Below are 12,514 nucleotides of genomic sequence, written 5' to 3'. Positions count from 1 at the left end.
TCTTTAAGGCCGATTAAATCGACATAGCCTGAGAAACGCTATGTCCATAGACCAGGGGTCTCGAACTCAAATGACCTGGGGGCCCCTGAGCATCTAGTCTGGTCAAGTGAAATAACTGAAGTAGAGTTATGATCTTATATCTTATCACAATAACAATATTTGTGATTGTATTTCTCAGATTTCCAAAATATAAGTGTCTGTTTGGTACGATATGGAACGATTTATTTTGAATTAGCATGTTATTACGCGGCTAACTTTAGCGAACCTGCTTCCAAAGGTAAGCAAGCGAGGCTACGAATAGCATTAGCGTAGGACTAACATAATACAAACACTGTGCAACCTCATTAGGCACAATGCAAATGTTTTTATTCTCAATTAGCATGTTGTGACATCAGTCACAAAACAAAACAAAAAAAACATGCAGAAAAAAACTCGTCCAATGTAGATCAAGAAAATGTTCCCCAAAGGACTTTTCATGAGAAAAATCAGACAAAATCTATAAAGAGCAACAGAGGAGATGTCACTTTGCCAAGGGGAAACTGTCTAATGGTGAGGGTGAGGTTTATTTTTATTATAAAATGCATCACCAGAAATTAAAAAAAAGAAACAAAAGTGAACTGCATTAGAAGGTGACATGGTCTATATTTGGTAAATGGTCTGTATTTAGACAGTGCTTTTCTAGTCTTGAGAACAACTCAAAGTGATTTAAACTACATGTTTGCCTTTCACCCATTCACACACTCATCACATCTATATGCAGTACCTCAACATGTCCACATGTTGACCAGTGCTACACTGTTTTCCAGTCGTTCCATTGTTTTATCCCCCTTCACTTCCGGAGGCATCACTGACTGAGAGGAGTTTGGGATCGAACACCAACTCTACAATTTTCTCTACCATAAGCAATTAAGTGTGGAATAGATGATGTTATTGATGGCTTCAGTTCTTGCGGGATAGGATTCAACTTAAAGGTACAGTGCGTAATAATTAATGTTAATATAATGGTGAGACTGCAGTTTGTAAAGACGAGAGAACTCCTCTGCTCAAGCTCCCTCTTTCCCAAGGATGTTGTTCATCTTTTGAATGGACTCTTCCACTTCAACACATGAAACACATGTTCTGGCTGTTATTTGTTCAGGCTGCTGTGGAAACATGGTAGCATAAGATGACAGCCTTCATAAAGCATTGGTCAAAAGGCTTATTGTAAGCCAACGAAATCCAAAGGACTTTTATTTTATACAGTACATACAGTTATGGGTAGTATAATCTTTTTTTTTTTTTCAAGATAATCCTTCCTCAATGTAAGAATGGACTACAATTCTTGTAAAAGGACTGTAGGTCTCCCTAAACGCAAACACTTTGTTTTCCAGTTCCTCAATGGTTTTATTCACCTTCACATCTGGAGGCATCACCGAGAGGAAGTCATCTGTTTGCTCCTTCCAGGCTTTGTTGCAGATATGTATTTCAGCTTCCAGAACATTTATATGGAACATTACTAGGACACGGCTCTCATTAAATCAATGACTCATTCATGAAGGAAAAATCATGAGGGAAACCGCAGGAAAGCGGCTGCATGTCTTCCTCATATCAAAGACAGAGCTGTCAGCAGCAGAGTGTTGATTGTGGGGAATGACCATTTGTTTCCTGATCAACGTTTTTGAATGTAAATCAATATCCTATGAATTTTGCCACACGTGAACACTAGATAGACTTCATGTCCTGATACAAGAATAGCTACGCAAAACCCTTTCCATAGCCAAGGTTGTCACATCCTTCAGTCTGTAAAAATATTTTTTATGTTAACAAAGCTGTCTAATATTCCACCGAGCTGCAGTGATGAAATATGAGTGCAAGAGGTTGGACTGAACCAACAGCAACATCACTGATAATTAATATACATCTGTGCATCTTATTTATTACTCGCACCATGAAACCATCCGTCTGCTCTCTGTTTTAAATCCTATTTTATACCCAGAGTGCAGTTGTACTTGTCTGCAAACACGTATTATAAACCTATTTCCCATCAAATTTAATGTCCTTCAATTTAAAGTCTCATACAGACACAATAGTTCAGTCCAAATCCAACCTGAACCAGAAGGAATAACGGAGAATATTGAACAAACCCAAATCAAACCCGACATGTGACCTAAATTTTTTTTGTCCAAGACAAATACCTGACAAAGTCAAAGTAAGCTGCAGCGAATGTCATGCAGGTGGTTTTTAGCCTTTAATTATGGTTACGGCAAATGACAAAATGTATCATGATATCAGGGAGGAGGAAACTACTCGCCCCAATGAACACACCGGCACACACAAGTCACACCAGCACTTATGATTATACTCTTTCAGACCGGCCATTAATGACAATCTGTTCTTCTTGTTGAACTATTTATATGAGCCATCTGGAATTTTGCCCAAACCTGGGTATCCCACCCAGCAGAGGAAAATGTTCACTTTGAATATATAGTGTATAATCTCAATACAATGTAAGCTAAAGGATTCTAACTATTGTATTTAGAAATAAAAATGAGTGTAATCTCTTACTATTTTTTTTCCTATAACTTAATGTAAAAATAAATGAATAACTCTGCAGCAGATTCATTTGCTAACACCTCTTGGAATATACAGTTTTTCCTCTACTGAAAAGCACACGTGGCAATGGTGGATCAGTGGAAGAGCAAGTCGTCTTTCAACTGGAAGTTTCCCAATTCCCACCTCCGTTAGTCTCCATGCCACTGTGCCCTTGGGCAAGACACTCAATCCCATTTTGCTCCTGACAGCTGTGCTGGCAGCATGTGAATGGATATGAAGGATGTGTGATAGAAAAATGTGCCACACACAGATGCACGTGATTATCAGCATCGGTATTAGCAGATATTGGCTACAAAATATATTATTGAATATTGGCAACAACACGTTGTTAAGTTTGTTTATTAAGCTAAATGACGAAAATGTATATCTCCATCGGCTGCGACGTGAGTATGAGAAATATTATATTTCACTAAATATCTAATATGGACTGTATGAATGTGTGGTTGAATGGGTGAATTGCAAAACCATAGTGTAAAGCAGCTTTGAGTGATCATCAAGACTAGAAAGGCGCTACATAAATACAGACTGTTCACCATCAAAGAACTGGGAGAGCGTTGTTAACCTATGATGAAGCAAATTGAGAGTCAACAAGCTCATGTTAAGAGTCCTGGAAATAAAAGGCCAACGTACATGGTCCAGACGAGAGCGAGACTAAAACTACACAATATAAAAGTAGAAGAAAATACTCAATCAGACACTTTCTCTGACATACTTTATACTGCAGGGAATCCAGTGTTGATTTTACGTTATACGATGGATTAACTGCAAATGTAACGGGAGGAACAAATATTATATGACCTGCTGGTCAGCACAGAGGGCAAAATAAACATTTGTGTATCACGGTTTGTGATCGGATCAGGGCCACTGGATTCAAACTGGATGGTGGATATTTCCACATAGACACTGAGGGAACAGCAGTAATGTAAGGACAAATAGTCTTAGGACAAAAAAATAACATGTTTTGAATTCTAAGTCTTTATGTTTTGGTGTTTTGCAGTAGAGTGTAGATTTACATTCAAACCATTGTCTCATCAGCTGCACACGACTAACCTTTCGTCCCATTTGTCTTGGTAGCTTTCACACCAGAGGAACTGTACCAAAGTAGGGCAAAGTAGGGGTTCATTTGGTGCACACCAAAGTAACGAGATTAAATTCACGCAAACGAGCCGAAACCAAGGGACCAAACATTAATGATGATTCTCCTCTTGACCAACACAGCTCCCTGAAAATAGCCAGCAACAATGATCCTCTTCACCTTCTACATTGAGGTCAAGATTTCCTGAAGTGATGAAGGCCTGTGAACAACATGTAGTTTGAGATGCACACATGCAGTAACAACAAAGAGAATATCATTTTAATGAGCAGAGTAGTTGCCAGTAGTAGTTGATAAGAAAATTAAACCCTTTCTTACTTTAACAGATTTTATATCATAAACAAAAAAGCTTCTGGTCAAAGCACTTAACACCGATGACAGAAAACTAAACTAACAAGAAGCCAAAGCCATATTAAATAATGAAGCAGTGACAAAATGGCAAGAGAGTCCAATTATAAAGCTAAAAGACCTGGTTTTGCTCTGAATAATGAAGATTAATAGCATTATTTACAACAACAAAAGCAATAAACTCCTCAAAAATATCTGTGTGTTCAAATTTCCATTTAGTGGCATTTTTAGTCTTTAGTTCCATGTTAAGAAGTGTGAGTGAATGGGTATGAATGGCAAAACTGTAATGTAGCTTTCAGTGGTCATCACTATAGAAAAGCACCATATTAATACAGACCATTTACCATTTCAAATAAAAACCTCTACCAACAAATCCCACTCCTACTTAACCACATCAATTCTCACACAGCAGTTTATTATCTCCTCTCAACAATGATATCCATTTTCTCCAGATTTAGTCCGATAAGGTCTGTGCTCATGAGCACAAAAAAAAACAGTCTACCAGTCAAGAATGACGCATAAATACAGAACTCAATGCACATATCCTGCACACTGTGAGAGAAATAACACAACACAGGGGATATCAAGGCGCACACCACAGAAAATATGTGACTATCTGTTTGGCCCAGTGCACAAATGATGTGCAGGCAGTCGAAGACTGGAGGTAAAATATACACAGGTGTTCCCAGGGAAGCACTAAGAGGAGCTGGATGGCGGTTGAGAAATAGAATCTGTTGCTAAGTTACAGGATACAGAGCTCAGTTTTCTGGACTCACAGGGGAATGCGTCAGCAGTGGTATCTGTAAAGTACTCAGGTCTGCCATGCATCCATGTTCACTTACAATCCCATCCTCTCGTCATCCTCTTGCACACTTCTCGGCCTCTGGGTGTTTGCAAACAGCGGCCGAAACTGTATATTTGGACAATGCAACAGGGGAACGGTTTAGCGCCAAGATATTTGTTATGTGAAAACTGATGTTTACATTTTGATGGAGACGTCCGTCTCAGTCCTCTCAAGCACATATGTGCTTTGTCCCACAGAGGAGGGAAGAGGTTTAACGTCTGACTACAAGATCGAGTCTCACAGGGAAATTAAAACATTCCTACAAGCAGGTTAGGATCTTGGAGGGATGGTGGTATGAAGACAGGTAAAGAAGGGAATATGAAGTAGACATCTGTTCTGAATTTACACACATTATGAGTGATAAGCAATTCAACTAGACTGACTGAATCCCTGTTACCAGTGGAATCCCCCAGCTAGAGCTTAGGTTCCCTTCTCCGTGAATTTATAGAGAGGAATGGAAGCAGCTTCTCAACCAAACACTCCCAGGAAACAGTAACTCAGGAGCATGAAGTTATCTTCCTGTTTAAAAATCCACAATATCTGAAGAATTGCAAAGATTAGGCGAGTCAAAACCGAAAAAAAAAAAACTGGGGGCCAATATTGGACGATGCGAATGAATCACATGGTTGCTTAAAACTCTGCCACGACAGAGGCTGGAACGGAGATTTGCAGTGTTCACTTCAGAAAGGCGCGGAACTCCGCTGATTTTACATCAAAGTCTGTTTACAGATGTTGGAACATCGATGCCACTACATATACAATACAATACATAAAACAAAAAGATGTTTATAGCCTCATATGACACTGCAAGGAGTGTGGGAAGCGTGGTAGGTCATGCTGTGCTATCCCTGGAGGCAGAGTCAGTAAGGGATACACCACTGCACGAAAATGGAAAGAAATTGAGTGATGTGGAGTTTAAAAGATGTGAACTCACATAACAAACCTCATTAAGCGAGCAACTCAAGCCTATGTTTTTTAAAATGACAAAGAATACACAGCATCATGTCTCAAGTCTGAGCCACCTCAGTAAATCTGAAGAAAGGATTTTACATACCAAATTCACAAGAGAGAACATTCGAGCGTACTAATGGAGACAGCAATGAATATACGACCTGTGTGTGTGTGTGTGTGTGTGAAAGTGTCACTTTTCTCTATGGGCTTTGGCAAAAACAAAGTAAGTGTTATACAAACTCCATACCAATTCTTAGAATTAATACAAAATAACCACTGCTTCAGTTGGAACCAAACTGGAAGAAGCAACATTCAGAAGATATGTGGGTTCAGTAAGGGTTAAATGTTGGCGTCTATCATTTAAACTGGAGTAAATTTGCGTGCAAAGGCAAAAATATTGCCGCACTTCCACTACATGGTCCTGGCACGCCTCCACTCGCCTCCACACGACATGTTTTTTTTTTTTTTACCTTAAAATTTCCCCTTGGTTTTGAGTGCCCTCAACCATTAATTCCCCTAAATTCAATCATCTTTAGGGCTTTGACCTTTCAGGTCAAATGTCCAAAAATCTCCAAAATTGCATTATCTTTGGATCTCAAACAAACATCAGTGGTCTAACTCAGTCCGGTCTTATGTAAACAGGAGAGAGAAGATATGGTAAAAACAACAGCATTGTGAGGGAATAAAACAACAAATACAGCAGCTCGTTCCCACACAATCACATCAACACATCACATGACAATGTGACTTTCAGAAAAAAATAAATAAATAAATGCAGGGTCATATGTCATTCACACAGAAACTACAAGTCAAGTCTGTCTTTTGCTTATATAAACATACACTAGATTACAAAAAGAAACAAAAGAGATGGAAAAACATGAAATCCTTTTCCGGTGTTTAACACGTTCTTTTCTCCACTGATGCACTGATGATGGTCTATGGCTCAAGAAGCTGATGATACTACAAAACTGCTCTGTTTGAGTACTTTTATTTTATTTTACAATTGAACACATAAGACCAGGGAGTGGATCCCTCACCTGTGGTTCCCCATAAGGTTTCTACCCCTTTCTTTTCCCGTTATAAGGGTTTTTTCCCTGGTAGTTTTCCCTTACCGTGGTCGAGGGTCTAAGGACAGAGGATGTTACCAACCCTGTGAAGTCTCGTGAGACAAACTGTGGGCTATAGAAATACAATTTGATTGATTGATAAGTGTCTCATTACCTTTTTCCAGTTTCTGGAGCATGATGGTAAATAACGAACAGCGTCAGAAAAGAGGATTTCTATCGGCTCGTTTACAGCAACTAGGAGGTTTTTGAGCATAAAAACAAGTTAATGTATGTAAGTAGACCTCCATAACTAACATATATGTGCAAGAGGACCACTCGATGTGACCTTTAAATTTTAAAAGGAACATTGCTGAATATTTGTTATCACATTGTGGCCAAATCTTTAGTTGTGAACATTACATCTACATGTGGTAAATTAACTTCTTTTAAAACCACTGAATATTCTGCTGCTATAAAAATCTCCACTCTTTGGGTTCCATGTTTTCGACTTAATTTCAGAATCTCGCGCAATGCTTCTTTCCGATTGCCCCCCAATGTCCATTTGACGCAATATTATCGCATTCAAATGTGCGGTCAACTGCCCACCACCAATATACTAATGTCTTTATGGCCATACAGTAAAACTATCTGTTCATGTTTGTTTATGTCAATTCTCATCCAAGGACTGTGAAGGAGGACGAGTAAGGCTATAGTGGGACATGATGGTGTGCTATGTACAGCAATTAAAAGAGCAAAGTTCAGGGTGAGGTATCCATTACCACACTGATCACAAATCATAAAAAAAAAAGTCTTAGCATAGAGGAGCTGCATTGTTGGAAAAAAAAATGTTTATGAGCAGCACGAGGCCTGATAAAAGCAGTGAATTGAGCCAAAACAATGGAGGAGGGAAGTTAGGAGCTGCAGAGTAAGACATTTCAGTGCATGCACAGTTTAGGATTAACAATCCTGAGTTATAGAGCTCAGTGTACAATGCTGTTAATTGTACCTTTAAATAATGGTGGTAAATTAAAACCATTCGCGTGAGCACCTTTTACGAAATATTCCACACTCTGAGGACAAAACGTTTTAAAAGTAATATCGATGTTGTAAAAACACGACCACAGGCATTTAGAGTTTATAGGGGAACATAGACTCTGCAGCACGTTAACACAATATCCCTTGAAACCGTAGGCTCATTACGAGTCGGGAAGAAGTAAAACAAACAACCTTAAAAATCAGTCTTTCCACAGCTAAGAGCGAACATATTTTTCCTGCTGTAAACAGCTTCAATTTCAGGCATTTCACCAGCAGCTTCCTCCTCACATCATTATAAATTCATGTCTGTTCTAACAAATGCGCTCAAAGACCAGTATTGAAAGGCTGAGAGTGTCAAACTGAAATATTCTCAGTTTCTTGCCACTACATTAACTATTTAATAATCACTTTCATCTTTGGTTTAGTATAACGCACAGACACACTGTTAATAACACTTAACACCTTGTGGTTGCCTTCACGGTGCAAACAGCTGTGCTTTCCATGGCAACCAGAAGTTACATCTCATAGGAAGTGACTGTGAATCAATCGCCAGCTCAATTAGCCTATTTAGCATCAGTTAAGTGTGTGTTGAAGGGACTTGCTGCAGCCATGGTGACAGAAAGTTACCAGGCAGGACTTTTTTATGTTATTTAATGTCCTTTCGTGTATGTTAGAGTTGCTAAAAATCTAGTATATTTACTCCATCACTTTCCAAATGGCCGCCTGTTCTGAGCAGTTACCTCACATTGTGCTGTCTTTGCTTTTGTTTATCTGTCCGTTTTGCTCTTTCTCTCCGTTTATGGACATTTAATGCCTTGCTTTTACAATGTTTGAGTCTCTGGTTTTAAGATCAGTTATTTCCTGATATTTGCATGAATGCTCATTAACTTTTAGGTCAGGTGCAATTAAATATTCAGTGAATGATACGTGCATGTGTTTAACAGGCTGTTATCTTTGTTGTGCCGTGTATTGTTCTGCAGCTGATTTTAACATTTAAAGGTGAAGTAAGTAGTTTATAGTGCCATCTAGAGGAGAGGCTGAAATTTACAACAAAGAACTGCTCCTCTGCTCACCCCCTCCCTTCCCTGAGCGCTACGGTATCCTCAGAGGGTCAAATGTCGTCCTCGTCGTCTTTCTCGAATCGGAGAGAGAGGAGGCGGGACTTCAGCTACAAGTAAAGAGACTCTTGTTTTGTTCTCTCGCGTTTGTCCTTACAGGCTCCCGTAGAAACATGGCGTCTCTCTGCTAACAGTGGCTATGCAACCACGGCCCGCGACCATGTTATTTTACATGACTTTTTGAAACACTACGAAAATGAAACAAAAACTATTATTCAGCGACTAGACAATGCAGGAGCACATAATATGTATAAAAAAGTGGATTTTGGGTCATTTAAACCCATAAATACTACACATTGTCCCTTTAAGCCCAGAAAATATTGCCCCGTGAAGACAGTAAAATATCATTGGTTGGTAGATTGATTCTTTAAAGTCGTCATGCAATTTTAGCTGTACTACCGTTCTATCCATGTTCAGTGTTTTACCATAGTTGTAACTTTATTCTAGTACCTGTGTTCCAGCATAGGAAGCTTCTTTGAACATCAGGCCAGGGTCAAACATTCAAATAAACTAAAATTAACTCAGCACAATAGCCACAAATTCATCAAAATGATTTAGGCAGGATCGGATTAAAAAAGGTGCTTTGGTCCTCATCTTTAGAGCAGAGTGAAGTGTCTGCTTCACACAGACTCTCATCTTTCTCTAAAAACTCTTCAACTCTTATTAATGTGGGCTTACACGTGAGTGTTGTGCAGTCAGTGGACTAAAACCTTTACTTTTTACATGGAAATCTTTGTTTTCTGAGTGACCACAACTTCCATGTATTTATTATGTGCAAATACAGTGTTGTTAAATAAATGTGTTGTTACGTGGAGCACTTTTGTGAAAATCAGAGGGAGCAAAACAAAAGAAACCCTGAAAGATATATTGTAGAATACAACTTTTCTTGCATTTGTGTCTATTTTTTTTATCATATATGGCAGTGTGCGACTGTTTCATGTGTTTTTTGCTTGCTGTATATATTTTTTAATTTGTAATTTCGATTGTTATTCTATTTAAATGCACCAACACACCATGTACACATGCATGTGTAAATGTACTTGGCAATAAGTGCCATTCTGATTCTATGATTTTGGACAGTCTACATTCTTATGTATTGTTTTGGCACAAAAGTTCACTTTGGCAACTGTTTGAAAACTTATCCTTCATGATGGTGGGAGTAGGTGGTGGGTTAGAAATCCTCCACATGACACAGGTGTGAGGAACAGTTCAGCAGCAGGAGATCCTCTGTTCTACTGTGACTAATTGGTGTGAATGAGGCGCATCAGCTCCTCATGTTTATGTTACTGTCCAACTTTAAGAAGAACATCTACATACCTGCTTCCACAGAAAGCTGTCCACGCCGTTTAAAACCCAGGAAACAGCCACGTGGATGGCAGAAAGTATAACTCCAGTGATGACTGCTGCGCGCATCCTGACCGGCAGCAGAGTGTAGATGACATGGATGAAGAACACGGTCCACCAGATCCCCTCTGAGGCGCTTCTGGGCTGTACCAGCAGAACCCCGATCACCTGGATCACCAGCACCAGCAGGATCACCACGTAGCACACGATCCACATGTGGTCCTGGTGGAAGCCGTTCCTGTTGCACACCAATATGAGCACGAGTGTGAGGAAAATGGCAACGGAAAACACGACCACGTACGTGACGCTCGGCCTCGCCGGTCCACCGGAGCAGTGGAAGCCCAGCATGACCGTGAAGACCAGCACCAGCACCGCCATCAGCATGGTCAAGCTGCTCTGGTTGAGGCGGAAAAAGTATCGCTGGTAGAGCCGCTCCAACTTCTCCGACTGGAATTTCTTGGATTTGAAAATGTGCATGACGCCGGTGCAGCACGCCACTAAAGAAAAGTTCACATCGGGCATGACCTCCTCCTCGTTGGTCCTCGGGTGTTTGCCTCTCCGCTCCTCCAGACCCAGCTCCACAGACTTGGGTCTCACCTCGTCGTCTGGACGTTTAGGGGACGCGCGCTCTCCTCGGTTCTCCTCGCCATGGTCCTGCCAAGCCGACCTGGACCTGAAGCTGACCCTGCTGACGGTCGTGGTGGCGCGCCCGGGCTGCCGGTGGTCCAGGTCATCGTCGTCTCTCCACCGGCTGTTAGTCCGGGTGAGCTTCTTGCGCGGGGATCTGGCCGAGTATGGGCACCCGTTAGCCACGGACTCAGACTCACCCCAGGCTGATCTGAGCTCGGTCCCTCCCCTCAACCCAGGCGCACCAACTCCGGGTGGGCTGACACTGTTAGATCTGGACATTGCAGTGTGAACACAATGTGCTTCAATAAATACAAAAAAACTGCAGGATAACTTTTGTTCCAGTGACAAAAAAATGTCAGGAAACTATTAAGTTCCAAAAATGAGTGGCAACAAATGCCTGGTGTACGTTGAATATCCCATATTTGTCCGTCAATGACCTACAATCTGCCCCCAGATTTACTCTCTAACTAAAGAGGCAAAAAATGCGATTATGCAAAAACAATTAGCAGGAGTTATAAAACGCTCTGGGAATAAAAAAAACTATTGAACATGCGCAAAAGTCACAGAGGAGCCAGTTTCGCAGAGAGGAGGGAACATTACAGTCCAGGTGGATTTGTCTCCACATCATTGGGCCCAATTAACCGCACATCCACTGAGAGGCTGCGCGGCAGCGGCTGTTGTAGATGTTTAAACCCGTTTCACAAATCAGATCCTCCCTGGAGATCATCATCATCATCATCATCATCATCATCATCATAGCACAACACCGTCAATGACGCCGTGAATCCGTTAGATCTGCGGACACGTTTGCTGTCCTCGTGTAAACGGTCTGCGTAAAAACAACGAAAGAGGCGAGCGTCATGTTGGCAGCTCGTGTCTGAATTCACCTGGACTGACCAAACACACACTCACTGCAGCCTGGATCATGACAGTGGAGCCTCACGTTTGCATCATCACGATCCTCGCACACACGCGCTGATCAGAGAAAAACTCAGCCGCTCCTCCTCCTCCTCCTCCTGCAGCAGCAGCAGCTCCTTGCTCCATCGCACAGCTCCGTATCACCACACGGTCAGTTTGTCGCCAACAATCTGCGCCGAATCAGTGTCCAACAGCTGTCCATCACAGTCCGATCCCCCAGAGAGCGACTCCGGATTTGATGTGTATCCTCCCGGCTCCGTGCGCAGAGAACCAGCGACTGTGCGGCGGCAGCAGCAGCAGCAGCATTTCATCAAGTATCTACCCGGTGCCAAAGAGCGCGCTCGCAGCATCGGACAAACCGCTCGGTGTCTGTTTGGAGCGCGGCATCATAGCATGTTTTTTTTTGTTTTTTACCGCTGATTGCAGCTTTAATGGTCATTCAACCAAGTGTGCTTCCTGCGACCCGCCTCTCCACCGCGCTTCCATTGGAAACAGCGGAGGGTGAGTCACACTTTGGCGGGTTTTCATTGGACGACAGGCCGGTCAATCCACATCCGAGGACCCCCGGGCGCTTTCGATGAATGGGCGGGTCTGG

The 12,514-nt window shown here is 41.5% G+C and overlaps 1 protein-coding gene across 1 annotated transcript in view; it reads right to left on the bottom strand.

Moving 5' to 3' along the window:
* Positions 1-11,280, bottom strand: part of adcy5 (adenylate cyclase 5) — a gene marked incomplete at both ends in the record, with an annotated part of 73,760 nt that extends 62,480 nt beyond the window's left edge. Inside the window, one exon of the mRNA XM_083889759.1 lies at positions 10,345-11,280. Within this exon, the coding sequence (XP_083745885.1) occupies positions 10,345-11,280 (936 nt within the window). The remainder of the gene's footprint in view (positions 1-10,344) is intronic.
* Between the last annotated feature and the right edge of the window lie 1,234 nt (positions 11,281-12,514).

The sequence above is a fragment of the Microchirus variegatus genome (genome assembly GCF_963457635.1).
Source record: "Microchirus variegatus genome assembly, chromosome: 5".
Lineage (NCBI taxonomy): Eukaryota > Metazoa > Chordata > Actinopteri > Pleuronectiformes > Soleidae > Microchirus > Microchirus variegatus.
This window is presented reverse-complemented; position numbering and strand designations above follow the sequence as displayed.